We start from the raw sequence: 20817 nt of genomic DNA, 5'->3' as shown, positions 1-20817 counted from the left end.
TTGTTGCCTGAGCTTGTCGGAGTCGAAACCTGCATTACTGGCTTTTTCCCCCAACTGGAATGCTGTACAGTGGGTTTCATACCCACAAAGGCCACTTAATGTCTGTAAGGCACAGAACGTGACTCATTAATTCCCAGCCCACTCCCAGATCTTGCTCCACCCCCCTCCCGTGAGTGAAACGCTCACAGTCTGCTTCCAGGATTAGGCCACCTGGTGGAGGCTTCCTTAGCGAGTTCTGGTATATCCAGCAAGCCTGCAACTATCAAGAAGCTGCAGCAACTACACAAGGTCAAGTGGGTCTTCAAAGAATAAGCACGAAGCAGAGGCCGGAAAATCTCGACTGGAGGAGGCAGCCACGTTCAGGAAATGAAAGTGGTCCAGTTTAGCATTGTGAAGGACTCTCACTCACAGAGAAGTATGCAGTCAAGAGAAGGTCCCCAAGCATGAATATCAAAAACCATGCCACACAGTGCCATCTGCTTGGCTAAATGAAGGCTACAGGGCTGACATTTTACAGAAGACATGTCTGAATTCATCAGCGCAGGGAAATTCCAACTGGCTCCCCACTGAGATCCATCTGGTTGGCTTATGCACTTTACAGGATGGTGACAACAACATGCAGCAAGCAAAGACAACCTGATGGAGTTGAAGGCCTGAGCACCACACTGGTTGATCTGGTGGAGATGCGGAAGGCAGGCATTGTTGGAAAATCTTCCAACTTAAGACTCTGAAGTGCTCTGTCATCCGCGGCTGCCTTCGAAACACCAGTAAGGAAAGACGAGTTGCTGAATCAGAACTGAAACACCATAGCTTTCTGACCAAGCTGCACGCTTGTAGAACTGTTGAGGCATAACCGGCAGAGAAACCTTTTTTCTTTCAGTAAAAGGTTATAGATGACAGGCAAAAACAGATGGGAGGAGAGTTGAGTAATATAAACACTTCAAGCCATTTTTAAGTATTGAATACATCCAGCTTAAGATTATAGAGGTTTTTGGAGGTTTTCCCAAAATCAGGGGGTTCCAGTTTTCTCCCGCATGCTGACTGGTAGGTTGATGGCCTACCATAAATTTCCCTTCATTTAGGTGGGTGGCAGGTGAATTGGGGGAAAGGGATGTTTGGTAGGGAGGCCGAGGTGACAATGGAATTAGTATACGATCAGTGCAGATGTGGTGGGCCAGGGGGCCTGTTTTCTTCTTGTATGACCCTATGACTCTAGATGCTTGGTCTAGTAAAAGGTAGCCAGTGTGTATTTGTTAAAAGGAGAGTTGTGCTTAGCATGTTTAATATTTTTCTTTAGGAAATGACCAATTGGATTGGCAAAGGGCAAGATATAACTTGTGTTGATTTTCAGAGGCTTTGATAAAGCAAGGGATAACAGGATTGGTAGAAGGATTCAGGCATGTGGTCTAAAAGAGAATGTAGCAACATCAAAAGAAAAACGATAAACAACAAGATTAAAGGCAAATAATAATCAAAGTTACAGTATAATCAAAAAGCAAAACATCATGGACTTTGGAAATCTGAGAAGCACAAAAGAAAATGCTGGAAATAATTAGCAGCATCTGTGGAGAGAGGAACACTGTTACAGTTTCAGGTCCATGATCTTTCATTAGGACTAGGAAAAGTTAGGAATCAAACACCATTTCTTTCTCCATAGATGCTGCCTGACCTGCTGAGTACTTCCATCATTTGGAGACACAAGAAAGACTGCAGATGTTGGAAATAACCATAGAACCATACAGCACAAAACAGGCCTTTCGGCCCACCATGTTGTGCCATCCATCAAACCACCCTCACACTACCTAACCCCTTCCTCCCGCATATCCCTCCATCTCACATTCCTCCATATGCCTGTCCAACAAGCTCTTGAACCTGTCCAATGTATCTGCCTCCACCACCACCCCAGGCAGTGCATTCCATGCACCAACCACTCTCTGGGTGAAAAACCTCCCCCTGACATCTCCCCTGAACCTCCCACCCATAACCTTAAAGCAACACACAAAAAATGTTGAAGGAACTCAGCAGGTCAGGCAGCATCTATGGAGGGAAATGAACAGTTGACATTTCGACCCTTCATCAGGTCTCCATCATTTCCATTTCTATCATTTTCTGTTTTTAATGGAGTCAACTTGGTACTCTTCAGATGGGAGAAGGGTTCAAAATGGAGAATCCCAAGGGTCACTTCAGATCTCACTATATGGTTTAGATTACTAATTGGGCTATTTATTTACTCTTTCTTGACGCTGTCACACACAATTTTATACATCTTGCTGGTCTGCTGCTCCCTCACCAATGAGTTACACTGCATAAGGCTGTACAACAACATATTCTAGCTTACCTGCAGTAGGTGCATTCTTCATTTCTTCCACTTTGACCAGTTTCTTTTTTGATCTGCGTTTTGAAGAAACCAACTTGTGGAGCCTTTTAAACTTCACCTCTTGGACATCATCATCCAACTGTTCCCATATCTAAACAGGGGAATAGCACAATTTGCATTAAGTATGTGATGAACTTGCTGAATTATACCTGATTCAATGAAGGAAGTCTACATTGCAGCCTGGTAGATTCCACATAGGTGGCCACTGGTATCCTTGAGTTGGGAGTAGAAAGGAGAGGGGAGGGAAAGTGGGTCCAGGCATCAAGGCCACTTTCCTTCCCTTCTCCTTTCAGATTTGCCCCTTGGGCTACAGTGTGCATGGTGTACAGGTTCACATGGTACAGAAACAGGCCACTTGGCCCAAGCAGTCACCAACTTGAACCTGCCATCTCACACAGCCTCATTACTGCCAACATATCAACCATGAATAAAGCCATCTCTGATAATCTCATGTACAGCTCTCCACAAACTTCTCACTTCTCCAGCCCAACTCAGTGCCAGTTGTGGCTCAGTTGCCCCCAAACAGAATATCTAGGTTTTTGCACTAGGCTAAACCTAGGCCCACACTTCAATGCACCAGCAATGGATGGAAGTTTAAAGTACTCCCCCAGACTTCATGGCACCAAACTGGAGAGCAACCGCCATCCCCTGCAATTTGGCCAAGACTTACATGCAATCAACACCACTGATATCTGATCTTCTTTTAATATCATAATGTTGTTTTGAGAGAACTTGCTGTTGGCAAATTGGCAATACTACGGTGACAAGAATTCTAAACATTTTCATTGGTTATATAGCTCTTTGGGACATCCTGAAGACAACATGAAAGATGATACATAAACACAAGCCTTCCTTCCTTTCAACCCACTTCTCTCTGTGTTTGTCCCTGGAAACAAATTTCCTTCAATTCACTTCTAAAATACATTTCACAATTCTGTAAGGTGTTGGAGAAGGCCACCCCGTCTTCACTCGGGAGGCCACGCACAGTGGCAGAGCTTTCCTCCTGCTTGGTGGAGGGATGTGTGTGCAGAACATGCCCCACCCACAAAATAGCCAGAGGAATCAGCTCTGTGGCTTAGCTGACTGCAAAAACTGTCCAAATCCAGAAACATTCAAAATGAAGATCCACAACTATGAAAAAGTTAACTCTTGAAAATTTTGAATTTAAGAGAAGAATTAGCAACTGAAAGTACTTAAAAGACGTTCAAATAAACTCAGTAAAAAAAACTAAAACACTAACAGAGCCGCTCCCTTCCATTGATATCAGTGGAGGTGAAATGCCTTTAGCAGGTCTAAATTGGTGCAGATTGTTCAACTGGATTCCCTTCAACTTTGTCCAGAGTTGCTGTGCTCCCTCAGCAACAAAGCAGTGCAGGCAAACAACTCTTTGCTATTTTAGGATTCTGGCATTTGCGCATCTAAACACAGAAACCACAAACTTGCTGGCATTTCTCAGGAAATTGTAGCATTTTCTCTCCTTCACCCGTAGGTCCAATACTTGGACATTTATTGGCAGCTGACCACGATCCCAGCAGCATCAACACCCCCTACCACTACCCCCCAGCCTCTTCCACCACCCAGGAGTTTGGAAACATTAAACCAATTACTCACTCCACCATCCGAGGATTCATCAAAATGCTCTTGGGTTCCACGTGCCAAGTGGGCCGGATCTGTACTCAGAGACACTCTGCTGTGACACTCGTATTCTTTGAGCTAGAAGATAATTCAGATTTTTTTTGTTAGGAAATAAAACAGAGTGGGTGGTTGAGAATGAATCAAAACATTAGGCTCTCTGCCAAAAGCGAGTAGTTAGTGCCCAATTTGATATCACTCATGCCTCTGCTTCAGGTTGTGCATTCAAGCTCCACTCCAGAAACTTGGGTACATAACTCAACCTTACGCACCGAGGGAGAGATGCAAGATCTGGGACGCTGTTGGTGGGACAATAGTAAGTGCAAATTGTCCGCTAACTTTCCTATAATAATAAGTATGGTATTGATTGTTAACAGAGAACTTCCAGACATTGTGGTCATGAAAGTTGTTAAATTCTTCCAGTGGAAATCTAAATAACATCAAGATAATAGCGAAAGGGAAAAAAAAACAAGTGCAAGATTAGAATACGCCAAGTTTGGAGTTGGGTCACAGGCAGGAGTGACAATTGGTGATAAAGTATGAGCATTTTCTATAGGGGTACACCAAACTATTCCCCACCAACCTCCGAAATTACACCCATTCTGCTGATACCCATTTACATTAATAATGTATTAATGCCACTCACATTAATTGATAGCCAAATGTAAAAGTGGGCTTAAAAGGTACTAAACGATAACAATCAGGGCTAAGGAAAATCTTAGGAGTGGCTGGCTTGAATCCAAACCTGACTCAGGAACTGTGATAGAAAGACAGTGCCAGTAAAATAAACTGCAAATGTAAGAATGAGTTACTTCAGCCTCCATGGATGCTTCTACCTTGGCAAGTGCCTCCTCTATTGTTATCATCTTATCTTTGACCATCATCATCAGCTCAATGCGGTCTTCGTCACTCATGGTAATCTCACTGGCCACGAATCCAACATCATCTCCTTTACAGACCAGAGAGAAAACGTGAAGTATGAGAAGAAAGAAAAAAAATCTTTCTGATATTAAAAGAGTCTCATAGGAGAGGTTTTGCCCTGCAAAACTCAAGCCATCTCCCTGCAACTTGAAATTTGAGGAGCTAAATCTAAGGAGTTTTATTCTCGCAACTGAAAAAGGAATAAATCATCCTGCAGTAGAGAGGAAGGCCATTGGCACCCGTGTCAGAAAGTTAAAGGTTTCACATTGTTTAAAAATTCATTCCTGAGACATGAATGCCACTGGAAAGAGAGGCATTTACTGTCCAATTCTGGTTACACTCAAGAGGCAGTGATGGCTTGCAATGTTCTCTGCAACAGATTTGATAAAACTGATTGATTTGCTGGATCACTTTAGAAAGGAGTTAAGAATCAACCATTTCAGTTTTGTATTGTAATCATGTAGGAACTACACCAGATAAGGACAACAGGTTTCTTTTCTAAAGCACAATAATGAACCAGTTGGATTTTTAATGACAATCTTCCAGCTTCAAGGTCGTCCACTTTACTGAAACATCGTTTTTTGATAACTGACCTCAGGTTCCCAAACTGCCACGATGAAGTTTGAAGGCCAGTTCTCTGCAACAGCGTTACTACTTCAGTAACATAAACACTACATTGCTATGCAGACAGAGAAAAGCCGTAAATATTTACCTTCTGTACTGTATACCAACTGGTACCTAAGAATAGTAGCAGAAAGTTGTATCATCAACATTTTTATGGGCTCTTAGGAACGGGAATGGGCCATACAGCCCTCAATTACATCCACTAGATATTGGCCAATCTGTATCTTAAATCCATTTACCCAAACCTTTCCTGAGCAAAATTCTATTAAATTCAAATTTTTGGAGTGGTGGAAGTGCCAGATTTCCACCACCACTTGTGTGTCAAAGGACTTTGAGTTCCCTGCTGGACAGCCTAGATGTAATACCATGCCCCCTTTTGTTCTGGACTCTCCCAACCAGACCAAGTTGTTTCTCTCCATCGACCCTGTCAAATTCTTCCATAACCTCCAGCAGCTCAATTTCCCTTAATCGTAGAGTCGTAGATCACAAAGGAGGTTGTTTAAGGATACATGGGGACATAGATCAGCTAGAAAGATGGGCAGAGTGCTGGCAGATGGAATTTAATCCAGACAAGTATGAGGTAATGCACTCTGAATGTCAAATTTTGGTAGGACATATAGAATAAATGGCAGGGACCTAAGGAGCATTGATGTCCAGAGACAACTTGGGGTGCAACATAGAACATTACAGCACAGTACAGGCCCTTTGGCCCTCGATTTTATCCTGCTCTTATATCTATCTAACCCTTCCCTCCCACATCACCCTCCATTTTTCTATCATTTATGTGTCTATTTAAGAGTCTCTTAAATGTCCCTTATGTATCTGCTCCCACAACCTCTGCCAGCAGTGTGTTCCACGCACCCACCACTCTCTGTGTAAAAGACTTACCCCTGACATCCCACTTACACCTTCCTCCAATTATCTTAAAATTATGCCCCCTTGTGTTAGTCATTTTCACCCTGGGAAAAAGCCTCTGACTGTCCACTCGATCTATGCCTCTTATCACCTTGTACACCTCTATCAAGTCACCTCTCATTCAACCTATCCTCCCAAGACATGCTCTCTAATCCAGGCAGCATCCTGTCCATTATCTTCTGAAAGTGGCAACGCAGGTGGATAGGGTAGTGAAAAAGGCATCTTGTACACTTGCCTTCATAGGCCGAGGCATTAAGTATAAGAGTTGGAACGTCACGCTGCAGTTGTTCAAAATGTTGGTTAGACCGCACTTAGTGTGTTGTGCACAGTTCTGGTCACCACACTACAGGAAGGATGTGGTAGCAATAGAGAGAGTGCAGGATGTTGCCTGGAAATGGATGGATGCATGAAAAGGAAATTGGATAGGCTGGGTCTATTCTCAATGGAATGTAGGGGGCTGAGGAGTGATCTTATATGGGTTTTTAAAATTATGAGGGGCATAGATAGGAGACATAGTCAGAACCTTTTTCCCCCAGGGCAGGGGAGTCTAGAACTAGAGGACACAGCTATAAGGTGAGAGAGAAGACATTTAAAGGAGATCTGAGTTTTTCCACACAGGAGGTGGTGAATATCTGGAACGAGCTGCCAGACGAGGTGGTGGAGGCAGGTACAATTACAATGTTTAAAAGGCATTTGGACAGGTACTTGGATAGAAAGGTGCAGAGAAATATGGACCTAATGCAATTAGCATAGATAAGCACCACGATCAGCATGGATGAAGTGGGCCAAAAGGGCCCATTTCTGTGCTGTACATTTCTATGATTATTCATCAATAAATATCTGTTCAAACTCTCTTCATAACTGAACAAGGTCACTAACAAAAAAAAAGACATGGAGGGAACTTTACTGAAGCTGTACATTCCTGTCTGATCACTAGTTACTGCAACACTGGTGTCTGCTTATCTAACACTCTGACCCTCGTGAATTTTCTGGGCCACATTAATGAGCTCCTGGTTTTGTATCCGTTGTCCAAGCTGAAGAGACAACTACAGTGAAAGTTCATTGCAGTCCTGTTAGGGAGCATACAAAAGTGCACCGAATGTTTTTATTTCTTGGTGTTTGGAAATCTTGAGTCTAGCCCAGTGAAGTTGATTGGTCTATATTCACATTCGTCATTTGTTGTGCTGGGTAGTGTCCACTCACTATTAGCTCCTGACAAACCATGAGAGATGGAGGTCAATGTGAGAATGTGCAAGGTCAGTCAGATCAGTCCCATTATAAGTTTTTTGTTGGAAAAAAAAACTGCAGACACAGTTTTCGCTAGATACAGATATTAAGGATTACAGACCCAACATGGGTAAATGGACTTAAGAACAACATACACAAAATGCTGGAAGAACTCAGCAGGTCAGGCAGCATCTATGGAGGGAAATGAACAGTCAATGATTTAGAGATCGATTTCTCTAACTTTTGGTGACCACTCCACGGTCTACTGAAAGATTTCACTGGAATGGCAGAGGTATTCATTGTATCCCTACCTCTGTGACTTTCAGCAGACTGACAACTGTCTGTGATAACAGCACTTCCCAACTTTCCTTGCTCTGCCTGTGGTGGTCGTGCCCTGGATGCCCAAGGCCTAGCTCTGGCATGCTCTTCCTCACCTTTCTTTCCTCCTTTAAGGCTACCCCTGCCCTAACAAAGGTCAGTCAATGATGCTCCTGTAAAGCACCTTGAGACATTTGGCTACATTGAAGGTGTTATGTAAATATGCTATATAAATGTTTGTAGGAAATGAGAGACCCAATGACAGGACTGGGAGTGAACCCAAATCCCAGCAAGAAGCTTCTGTAAGAAGCCCAAGAAGGTAAAGCTACCGCTGTCTATGTATTTAATGAAATGGTGTGGACACCACGTTGATTCTACTGTTATAACTTTCAGTAGTTGGCAAGTCAACTTTTCCTTGGAGGCTATCACCACATGATCTCCCACCTCCAATCACATCACTCAATCATACAGCATATGTTCCCCATCTCTAGTCTGTCACTGTTCAAAGAATCCTTCACAAGAAAATTAAAATTAGTATGACCCTTACATATCCATATAATATTTTGCATCTAAGAATGTTATTCTTTAATTACTGGAAACTCCAGGACAAATCTGGAGAGTTGACATCCCTCCCAACAGTTGTTCAGTCAATGGTGTTGCCCCAACACACAGTTAGCACGAGTTGAAATGAAAACTTCTCCCAATAGAGCTTTACCTTTACATAATTCCCGCGCTGCACTCCCTTTCTGCAGTTTCCGAAAACTCTGCCAAAAGGATTTATTTTTCTTTTTCCAATCAGCACTTCCTGTAAGGAGAACGCAAAAAGTGAAGCAGCAACAATTCCCTTCTCCATTTCAATGAGGAATGATCAGAATTTTCTTCAGCTACACTCTCACAGTTGCTTTAATAACTCTTCACAGAGTAAGATGGTCAACTGTGGAATTAATTACTGCTGCACAATTAACCCTAGTCCTGTGCCCAGGAGAACAATGTCTTATGTTAATCATGGAGCTGGGAGCGCTTTGTTTGCTATTTATGCAGGCCTTGAGATCAGTAGGCTTTATCAATGCTGTCCAGACCTTAGCGCCCAATGCTCACCTTAATTAATTATTTTTAAAAAAGGACCAAGCTCATGATTGCAGGCAATGAAAATTAGGTGGGGATGTCAACTGTGGAGAGGACACAAAGGGATGTCGGTAGGTTAAGCGAATGGAGAAAAAGACAGATGGGTTATAATGAGTCAAAAGTGAAATCACCAACTTTAGTAAGGAGAATAACAAAACTGAACATATTTACATGGTCAGATGATATAATAGATTTCACAGAGATTTGGCTGTCTGTGTGTGAGTACCAAAAGTTAGAAAGTAAGTACCATAGGAAATCAGGAAGACAAATTAAATGCTTGCATTAGTTCAAGTGGGACGGGCACAAAAATAGGGATCTTGTATAGGCCTTTGGTAAGATTACACCTGAACGACTGTGAAGACTTTTAACAGATGGATATTCTTGCCTTAGAGGATACGAAGATTCAACAGATTCATTCCTAGGACAAAAGGGTTACCCTGTGAGGAAAAGGTTGAACAGAATAGGGGAGCCCATTGGAAGGTACAAATTTGAGTGGGCTTGACTATGTGAAAATCGGGTAAAAGCTATGTTTCTCTAGGAGAAGCAGCCTAGCACTAGGGATACAGTTTCAGTGAAAGGGATTGGTTGCAAATGACAGGGATGAAGAGGAACTTCTTCACACAAAGGTTTGAGAGTCTTTGTAGTTCCCAATCCCACTCAGCTGAGGAGGCTGTGAGTGAGACTTTAAGGACATTCAAGGCTGTGATTAATAAATTTTTGGGCTGCAGGGATTAGGTGGAAAAGTGGAGATCAGCTGTGGCCTTACAGAATAGCAGAGCAGGCTCAAGGGTCAGTATGGTTTTTTCCAGTTCCTACTTATGGTCTTTTCACTCTTCCTAATCTAACCCTTGGAGTCCTGGCAACATTTTGGGAAATTATTCTGGACTTGCTCCAATGTATCCTTTCTTGGCTGAGGTCACAAGTTTGCACATGGTAATCCAGATGCAGTCCAACCAGGGTTTTGAACAAGTGCAGCAACTCCTTCTGCCCTTTAGTTCTATAAAAGTAGGCATGTTGGAGTAGGAGTAAACCCTCCAGACAATACAGCACCTTCAGCATCCCAAGGCACCTCACAAGGCAGGTGTTTGTGCAGGAAACAGGAGTTGGGTGAAGTCACAGGGGCTGCATCTCGAAGGGGCTTTTGAGAATATGTGAGATGGCAAACTGGAGCTACGAGAACTCCAGTTCAAAACCCTGCAACCTGTGGCAAATCTATGAGAAAGGCAGGGAGAGCATCCATGACACAGATACACATGTAAATAGAGGTATAACAAACACCAGGACACCTAGAAATAGGATAATTAAAGACAGATAGAGTTAAAACAGATTGATGGGGTGACGAGGGTGGGGTGGGATTACTGGTGGTAGAGAAAGAGCTGCTGCCTCACAGCACCAGTGACCCCGGTTCAATCCTGACCTCCAGTGCTGTTTTAGTGGATCACAAGATCACAAGACAAGGAAGCAGAAGTAGGCCATTTGGCCCATCGAGTCTGCTCCAAGGAAAAGGGAAAAAAGAAAAAGAAATGAGAAATTGGGTGGGGGGGGGGGGCAGGTGAAAAAAAACCACGCTATTCTAACCCCAATTTCCGGCCTTATCCCCATATCCCTTGATACCCCTACTATTTAGATATATGTCTATCTCTTCCTTAAACGCTTCCAATGATCTGGCCTCCACTGCCGTACCTGGCAAGGAATTCCACAAATTCACCACCCTCTGGCTGAAGAAATTTCTCCTCATCTCTGTCTTAAACCTGTACCCTCTAATTTTAAGATTGTGCCCTCTGGTCCTGGACTCACCCACCAAGGGAAACAGCCTAGCCACATCTACTCTGTCTAGTCCTTTCAACATTTTAAATGTCTCTATGAGGTCCCCTCTCATTCTTCGGTACTCCAGCGAGTACAGTCCAAGAGCCGACAAACGCTCATCATACGTAAGCCCTTTCATTCCGGGAATCATCCTTGTAAATCTCCTCTGAACCTTCTCCAACATCAGCACATCTTTCCTAAGATATGGGGCCCAAAACTGTGCACAGTATTCCAAATGAGGCCTCACTAGTGCCCCGTAGAGCCTCATCAACACTTCCTTAATTTTATACACTATATCTCTCGAAATGAATGCCAGCATAGCATTCGCTTTCTTTACCACCGATCCGACCTGGTGGTTAACCTTTAAGGTATCCTGCACGAGTACCCCCAAGTCCCTTTGTACTTCTGTACTTTGAATTTTCTCTCCTTCTAAATAATAATCTGCCTGTTTATTTCTGTTTCCAAAGTGTAAAACTGCACATTTCTCAACATTGAATCTCTCAAATCTCATCTGTCATTTCCTTGCCCATTCTCCTAAACCATCTAGGTCTCTCTGCAACCCTCCTGTCTCCTCAATACTCCCTACACCTATCTTGGTGTCATCCGCAAACTTAGCCACAAAACCATTTACTCCATCGTCCAAATCGTTAATGTACAAGGTACAGAGTTTGCAGACTCTCCCTATGATTGCATGGGTTTACCTTGGGTGCTCCAAGGTTTCTTCCCACATCCCAAAGGCATGTAGCCTGGTAGCTTAAGTGGGCAGTGTAAATTGTAGGTGAATGGCAGAATCTGGGGGAATTTGAAGGAATATGGAGAGATAAATAAATGTGGGGATCAGTGTAGACACAAGAGACTGCAGATGCTGGAATGTGGAGCAAAAAGCAAACTGCTGGAGGAACTCAGCGGGTCGAGCAGCATCTGTGGGGGGGGGGGGGGTGGGAATGTTGATGTTTCGGGTCAAAACTCTGCACCGGAGATTAATGTAAACGGGTGCTTGATGATCAGTGTGGACGCACTGGGCCAGAGGGCTCGTTTCTGTGCGTGTAACTCAATGTCTCTCTATGAGATAATAGAGATACGTTGGTATCATCAAACAAACAAAGGGGTAGATTGATCATAGGTAAGTAGGTAAATAGATGTAGCCAAGCGGAGGCAGCTGGATAACAGGCACATCACAAAAAAAACTACAGAAGTCAATACTTTCATATAGATAGATATCTATCATTTTACTGACCCATAATCAATCTATCGCTATTTGACAATACCAACGTATTGCTGTATAGTTTCATTGAATTATTGACTCATACAGCATGGAAACAAGGCCTTTGGCTCACAGACTCCACACCAACCATTAAGCGCCCACTTATACTAATCCCACATATAAACAACTGGAGACAGATATACACATAAAAAGATATAGCTTATATGGCTGGAGGGAGAATAGCAATAGATAGATAGCCAGAGAGATAAAAGGAACACGGATAATGAGAATGATAGGCAAGAGATATACAGCCATATAGACAGATGCATTAAGCAGATAAAAAAGTGGATGGATGAAGTTGGCATCCCGAGTATATTTCACTATAATGGTTTAATATTAATCACCCAAACAAAATCACACTCACCAACTGATCCGTCCTCCGAGCTCGACTTACAAATCAAATGCCTGTTTAAAAGTGAAAAAGTGTCAGAGATCAGAGCATTTGCGGGGCTGATGCCACAAACCAGATGGATCATTAGTGGCGAAGTAACAGAAGGTGTGAGGAGACTGTGCAAGTAAACTCAGGAATAATAAAAGCCCCCAGTTCAACATTCTCCAGTGAACAATTCTTTGGCTTTTCATGGATCAAAGACCCTGAGCAACAAGAAGCCATTGACCGGTGGAAGACTGGGACAGGCTGAGCCTCAGATCACGCAATTATAGATGTGGCAACGACTAGTTACAGTCTGCCAATCTGAAATGACTTATTTATCCAAGTCCTGTTTTCTATTAGTTAGCCAATCCTTTATCCATTATAACACATTATCCCCAATGCCACAAGATCTCATCTTGTGCATTAACTTTTTGTAGTCCCTTACTGAATGCCTTTGGAAATCCAAATACCTTCACAATCAGTGGTGTAACAATGTGTAAAGTAACATTGAGTATATCTAGTAGACAAGATCAGGAGGAACCCTTTCTTGGAAGTAAGCTGCAGAAAATCGACGCCTGATCAAAGGAGAGGAACCGTGCAGCAAAAGGAGGGAGATGGGGGAGTGTCCACAGCAGGAGGTTGAAGGGACAGGAGCAAACTATGCAGAGAAACCCTTACTGGTCACCTGTCAGGAACAAGACTGATAACTGTATTCAAGGATAAAAACACAGCACTGGGGACATGGCTTAGTACACCCAGAGAGAAATAAGATCCCAGGCAAAGGAAGTCACAAGAGATTCTGCAGATGCTGGATCTGAAGCAACACACACAAAAAGTGCTGGAGGAACTCAGCAGATTAAACCCTCTGAGTTCCTCCAGCACTTCTTGTGTGTGTAGCCATAGGAAGTGGCAGGTTAAGGGTCTGGTATACCAAGGGGAACGATCAGCCTGTTGGAACACTTCTATTCTGCCCATCAGGTGTTGGGATGACAGATGTAGGGAAAGCCATTGAGAGTGGTGGTTTACACTTGGATCCAAGCGTACGGGTAGGAATTGTTCTGGAAGCGTGAACTTTCAAACTCAGATTGACACACAAGCCCTTGACAAGGAGAAACCTCTAGGAAATTCTTAATCCCATGTATGGGAGAAACAAATAAGGTTGCGTCATCTGAATAACATTGCAGTAGTTTAGGTTTAGGTTTCTGATTCCAAGGAACATAAACCACAAGAAGTAGGGCCGGCATTATAAATTGGAATGTTATTCAGCTCATCACACTTCAGGAAAAAAAAGTCAAGGTTACCTGATCTGAAAGGTCAGAAGAGCCCAGTGTTTCAACAACAGGAATAAGTAGAGCCTATTATAAACCATAGTGAGTTTTACAATGGACTTGATAATGAGATGTGATAGGATTATTTAACATGAGAAACAAAGGACTGCAGAATCTGGAATCTAGATGAAAAACACTATTATGCTGGAGGAATTCAGCAGGCCAGGCACTATCCGTGGAGAAAAGCAGGCAGTCAATGTTTCGGGTCAGGACCCTTCTTCAGGACTGAAGATAGGTCTGCCGGGACAGTCCATCTTATGGATTTTGGGGAGGAGATAGAAGCAGGCAGTCCTAGGTTGCAGGACTATCATGTTGGTAGGTGTTGGGGTGGGGGTTGGGGGGGGGGGGGGAGTGGGAGATCTCTCGAGGTGATGAGGTCAGTGATGGTGCGGGAGGTAACGTCCTGGTGGTCCTCGGTGGGGTCATGGTTCAGGGGTAGGTAGGAGGAAGTGTCCGAGAGTTAGCACCTGGGCTCTGCAAGGTAGCGGTCAGTACGCCAGACTTCCTGCCTAATCAGGATGGCTTGACAATTATCACACAGGCATAAGGGTGGAGATTGTAACACAAACACATCCTTTTATTTAAGGAAATTAAACACCATTGTAAATGCTTACAGACCCTGGTGTGTTTATCTGAAAGCAACAAATGAAAAGTGTTTCGTGATATAAACACCACTTACTTCCTTTCACTCTCTGGTGTTGACACTGCACTCCCCAACACACGTGACTCCTGGGAAACAAAATTAAAGTCAGTGACCACTTCAAAAAAAAAGAGCTGCTCTGAAGTCAGAGGATGAATTTAACAAATTCCTGGAGAGGATCCAGGAGGATCTGTAGGGAAGTCGTACTCACTCCAGTCTCAGACGGCAGCTGTGGGGATGGTGAATTGGCAGCCGAACTTTCCTAAAATCAGAACACATGCAGTCTTTGTAACTCATTGAACGTGGCAGTTTTCAATCCAAGAATATCAAAGCCAAAATCAAGTGAAAAAATAGGGTAGAATCAGTGGAGCTACTGCATCCTGTTTATTAAGAGAGACAAAACAAGTCTGAAAACTTAATTATAGAGATGGAATTACTCAAAATAAGACAGCAAAGATTTTTCATTACTGGTTTTGAGGGGACTGGAATTTCAGTGTAGATTTAACCCTAAATCTGATTCCTTAATGCCATGACTATAATGCTGCTATTTAAAAATCACTGGCTCCAAATGAATCACTACTGACAGGGTACCCACAATCTAAATCAACACTATCCAATATGAAACTCACCTCATGCAGTGATATACAGGACATAACAGGCCATTTGGCCCAAACAATGTATGCTCCATTTGGGCCTCTCCCCATCTTTCCTCATCAAAATCTATCAGTTTTACCCTCTTTTCCCTTCTCCTCACGTGCTTATCGCACCTACCCTTTAATGCATCTACAATAGTTGCTTCAACCATATTCTCACAACTGTTTGGGTGAAGAAGCAGCTTCTAAATTCTATATATAGTGACTATATTTGATAGACTCTGGTTATGCTCTTCCCACGAGTGGAAACATTCCTTCCACAACCACACTCTCAAATTCTTTCATAATTGTCAAGACCTCAGACACTTATAAAGCATATTTGCATTTTTGACAATGATATCCCAGGAGGCTTCCAAAGCCAATTAATTACTTTTAAAGCCCATGCATGTTGTAATCGGGAAACAATGCATCCAATTTATGCAAAACAAACTCCCATAAATAACCATAAATGACCAGATAACCTATTTTAGTGGTATTGATTGAGGGTAAATATTGGCTAATACACAAGTTAGACCTTCCCTAGTTGTCTGAACCAGTCCTATGGGACTGTGGATTAACACATTAGAAAACTGACACCGCCTCAGAGTGGAATTCAGTTATCTTGAGTGAAAAAAGTGGTCTGAAATATAACTTAACTAACTATAAATGTGTGTGGATCAGAATCCTCCACCCTGTTGAGAACAGTGAAGAACCAGCTGACAGCAACTTACCCAGAGCCGTGCTGGGAGATTGATATTAGTCATGAGGATGTGGCATGAAGAAAGTGGCAGCTGGAATTTAATACCATAAACAAAGTTGCAGGAAACAGGAAACGTGTGCAACTATCAAAAATCCACAGGGGAAGATGGAAGAGGAAAGGGATGGGGGCGTGATTCCTGGACAACTAATCACAGCTTTTGCAGTGTTTGGATTCTGAATCGACTTTGTCCACATTGGACCAGGTGACAAATATTTTGGACGGTCTCACTTTCACCTCTGAGTCAGCAGCTCACAGGTTCAAGTCACATTTCAGAAACATGATCACAGAATCTCATCTGATACTCTGGTGCTGAAAGAAATCTGTGGAGCCTTGTGTCCATGACTAACATCTCCTGCTGGGTTCACACCGATCATCACCCATTTACACCAATCCTATACTAATCCCGTTTTATTCTCTCCACATTCTCATCATCTCCCCCCAGATTCTACCGCTCTCCTACATATTAGGGGCAAGGTACAGTGGCCAACTAACCTACCAACCCGCACATCTTCAGGATGTTGGTGGAAACTAGAACACCTGGATGAAACCCACGTGGTAAACAAGGAGAACATGCAAGTTCCACACAGACAGCAGTGGAGGTCAGGATTGAACTCAGTCATTGGAACTGTGAGGCAGCAGTTCTACTATTTGCACCAGTATGCTGTTGTCTTGCTTTAAGGACAAGGAGGGGACCTACATCATGTCTGTATAGGGCAGTGTGATCAGCACTTCAAAATACAAGGTGGTAGAGTTGGTTGTACACATGAAATCTGACCCATTCTCCCCCATTGTCTGAAGACCCACCTAGTTTTAGAAAATACTAAATTTGCCAAACAATCTTTAAGGTCTTGAATCAAAAAACTTCAGATGCTGGAAGTAGGAAACAAAACAAAATGCAAGAGTGCTCAGCAGGTGAAGCAGCATTAGTGGGGAGAGCATCAGATTCCACTCACGGGCTTGGAGCATGTGTTTTGTGTGTGTACGTGCATGCATGTTCACATATACATGTGCATGTATATTGTCAGTATCTGGAGCAGCAATGTCCCAGCCTGTATTTATCCTTCAGGGAACATCACTGAAGGAAATATTCTGTCCATTACCACATGGCTGTCCGTGTGAACTTGCTGTATATAAATTAGTTTCCGACATTTTATCAGTGATTTCACTGCTGAAGTATTTAATTGACTCCACATCTTTCTGGATGCCCTGATCTCATGGAAATTGCTGCTATACATAGATTTTCTTGCTTTCTTTGTGTTGTAAGATTACACCGATTATAGCTCCAAGGAACATCCTATGACCCACCTCCACAGCTTTGAAGTATGCTGACAGTCACATTACCACTTTGTGACCGATCTTAAGTACATAAGGTTTAAATTGAACTCTGTGGGTGATTCATACTATGCCTATTTACTTTAGTAGGTAAATGAGGCAGGCGCCCTGGAGGTGCAAAGCCTGAGATATTGGTTTGCCCTTCTCTACCCGTTTGAAGTCTCTTTTGCAAAATTCAACTATGCCTGCTGAAGTCAGTTCGTGGAGTTGACTTTAAGGTAATTAGTACTGAACAAATGTATTTCATTGTTTTTAATTGATTACACAGACATTCACAAACATTTGTGCTCTCTGCCTGCCAATAACATAGGAGAGATGGCTTAGCCAGCTGTCAATCCATTTCAGAAATCTGCAAGATCCTGAGGGTGGATGTGGGGAGGATGCTTCCTCTTGTGGGAGTATCTAGAATTAGGGGTCACTGTTTTAAAAATACGGGGCCATCCATCTAAGACAGAGGTGAGGTGAATTGTTTTCCTCTCAGGAGGGTCATGAGTCTTTGGAACTTTGGAAGCAGAGTTGTTAATTATTTTAAGACAGAGGTAATAGATACTTGATGCAATGGGATGAAAAGGATCCTGCAGGCGAGATGGGAACACAATCACCCACAATCATATTAAGTGGTGGTTCAAGCTTGAAGCGCAAATGGTCTGCTCCTCTCCTAATTATAGACTCTGGGATGGTACACTTGCTATTTAAGGTGGTATTACGCTGCATTGGTTCTCACTGGTCAGGAAACAGTGTAAGGAACTTGCTCCAGGCAAGTACAAGCAGGGGTAACCATAGGTGGTTCACCACTCTTTGAGGTGGACCAGTCAGAAACATCCTCCAGGACAGATATGGCTTGTGGACTGTTTGCTGAAATCCACTGATCTGGATGAGCAATTCAGGCTGTAATGAGGGAGGTCTACACTGTTGGAGACTTTGTAATTATTTGGATAAAGCTCGAATATGTGTGATTAACCCATTGACCAAAGGCAAGGGGAATCTGCTGATACCTGCTGTTTTTGATTGTTCCTTCGAGTATGAGAGTCATGCACTGTTTACAGACCACATTGTTGGACTTGACAGTTTTAAGCTGTTTTTTTAAATTTGTATAGTGTTTAATACACCTCAAGTGGCTGTACAAGAAATGGCCACTTCTTAGCTTATTGGTTCGTCCATCAGGTTAATATGCGTTTTCTCATTGGTTGATTCTGCCACAGGTATCTACTAGGTTTTCTGATTGGACTATTGTTATCTAAGGAGTACCTCTTATCTCAGGTATAAAAGGTGTTGTTTTTTTGTTGATCACTCTCTTGCCTCTCTCTCTCTCTCTCGCTCTCTTCCCCTGGCGCTAGCTCATTTTTAGTTCCTTTGTCTCAGCTCATCTCCTAGCAGTAAAGCTAGTGCCATGTGCTCTGTGACTGTTTCTTTGTTTTAAACTTTTCCAATAAAACTTCAAGAAGCACCAAGTTGTTTTCAACTCATTCGTGGATTCCTGAAAGAACTTGCGGATTCGAAAATAACCGGATCCGACAACATGCATCAATGGGGTGGCCTGGGCATCAATGTAGGTGAGGAAGTATGTAGGCAATGGGTCAAGCAACTTGTGAGAGGACATGATGTTCTGGATCAACTTAAGTTTACAGAACTAGGGAGATAGGACGGGAAAAGTCTACAGGTAACAGAGGTATGGATGAGTGGCTCAGCAGCACAGGAGCTCAGACAAGGCAGAACCAGGTGATATTACACAGTCAAAAATAGGTGGTCTTAGGTGATACTAGAGGTATATGACAGGAAACTCATCTCGGGGTTCAATGCCTAATCAAATTTTCAAACATTCTGCTTCAGCCTCCTACGGGGAGGGGGATGGAATCAGTACCCAAGGAATGGAGTTTGTGACCGGCACTGAAGACAGTGGTTTAATTTTTCCCATGGGGGGGGGGGGGAAATTTCTGTTCATCCAGTATTGTATGCCAGATAAGCAATCTGAAGAAAGTGGAGAGGTCCAGAGAAGTGGCAGTGAGATAGAGCTGGGGGGGTCATCAGCATAAGTGAGGAAACTGGTTTTGGATGATGCTGCTAATGATTAGCTTGTCGATGAGAAACAGTGGGGGCACCAGGGCTGGCCATGATTGGATGTCGAAGAATGGAACCAGATAAGACAATCCTTGGCAGCTGGAGAGACCCTGGCCCATTGTTTAAAAGCTGCCAACAGGTTGAAACGAGAAAGGTGGGGATGCTGCAATTACACAAGACATTCAGTGGCATTGCAAAAGTTTGGGCCCCCTGGTCAAAATTTCTGTTACTGTGAATAGTTAAGTGAGCAAAAGATGACCTGATTTCCAAAAGGTATAAAGTTAAAGATGACACATTTCTTTAATATGTTAAGCAAGATTACTTTTTTATTTCCATCTCTTACGGTTTCAAAATAACAAAAAAGGAAAAGGGCCCGAAGCAAAAGTTTGGGCACCCAGCACAGTCAGTACTTAGTAACACCCCCTTTGGCAAGTATCGCAGCTTGTAAACGCTTTCTGCAACCAGCTAAGTGTCCTTCAATTCTTGTTTGGGGGATTTTCGCCCATTCTTCCTTGCAAAAGGCTTCTAGTTCTGTGAGATTCTTGGGCCGTCTTGCATGCACTGCTCTTTTGAGGTCTATCCACAGATTTTCGATGATGTTTAGGTCATGGGACTGTGAGGGCCATGGCAAAACCTTCAGCTTGTGCCTCTTGAGGTGGTCCATTGTGGATTTTGAGGTGTGTTTAGGATCGTTATCCTGTTGTAGAAGCCATCCTCTTTTCATCTTCAGCTTTTTTCTTACAGATGGTGTGATGTTTGCTTCCAGAATTTGCTGGTATTTAATTGAATTCATTCTTCCCTCTACCAGTGAAATGTCCCCCATGCCACTGGCTGCAAGGCAAGCCCAAAGCATGATCAATCCACCCCCGTGCTTAACAGTTGGAGAGGTGTTCTTTTCATGAAATTCTGCACCCTTTTTTCTCCAAACATACTTCTGCTCATTGTGGTCAAAAAGTTCTATTTTAACTTCATCAGTCCACAGGACTTGTTTCCAAAATGCATCATCAGGCTTGTTTAGATGTTCCTTTGCAAACTTCTGACACTGAATTTTGTGGTGAGGACGCAGGAAAGGTTTTCTTCTGATGACTCTTCCATGGAGGTAATATTTGTGCAGGTGTTGCTGCACAGTAGAACAGTGCACCACCACTCCAGAGTCTGCTAAATCTTCCTGAAGGTCTTTTGCAGTCAAACGGGGGTTTTGATTTGCCTTTCTAGCAATCCTAGGAGCAGCTCTCTCGGAAAGTTTTCTTAGTCTTCCAGACCTCAACTTGACGTCCACTGTTCCTGTTAACTGCCATTTCTTAATTACATTATGAACTGAGGAAACGGCTACCTGAAAATGCTTTGCTATCTTATAGCCTTCTCCTGCTTTGTGGGCATCATTTATTTTAATTTTCAGAGTGCTAGGCAGCTGCTTAGAGGAGCCCAGGGCTGTGATTGTTGGGAGAAGGTTTGAGGAATCAGGTTATTTATAAAGCTTTGAAA

General features: G+C 43.0%; 1 protein-coding gene across 5 annotated transcripts in view; it reads right to left on the bottom strand.

Moving 5' to 3' along the window:
* Nucleotides 1-20817, bottom strand: part of sash1a (SAM and SH3 domain containing 1a) — a 107577-nt gene that overhangs the window by 30314 nt on the left and 56446 nt on the right. For all 5 annotated transcript variants that reach the window (XM_052012444.1, XM_052012445.1, XM_052012448.1 and 2 more), the window contains exons 3-9: nucleotides 14762-14812; nucleotides 14590-14639; nucleotides 12574-12614; nucleotides 8730-8819; nucleotides 4846-4958; nucleotides 3989-4090; nucleotides 2339-2468 (exon numbers count right to left, since the gene is read on the bottom strand). In XM_052012444.1, the coding sequence (XP_051868404.1) occupies nucleotides 2339-2468; nucleotides 3989-4090; nucleotides 4846-4958; nucleotides 8730-8819; nucleotides 12574-12614; nucleotides 14590-14639; nucleotides 14762-14812 (577 nt within the window). The remainder of the gene's footprint in view (nucleotides 1-2338; nucleotides 2469-3988; nucleotides 4091-4845; nucleotides 4959-8729; nucleotides 8820-12573; nucleotides 12615-14589; nucleotides 14640-14761; nucleotides 14813-20817) is intronic.

The sequence above is a fragment of the Pristis pectinata genome, chromosome 3 (genome assembly GCF_009764475.1).
Source record: "Pristis pectinata isolate sPriPec2 chromosome 3, sPriPec2.1.pri, whole genome shotgun sequence".
NCBI classification, from domain to species: Eukaryota; Metazoa; Chordata; class Chondrichthyes; order Rhinopristiformes; family Pristidae; genus Pristis; species Pristis pectinata.
This window is presented reverse-complemented; position numbering and strand designations above follow the sequence as displayed.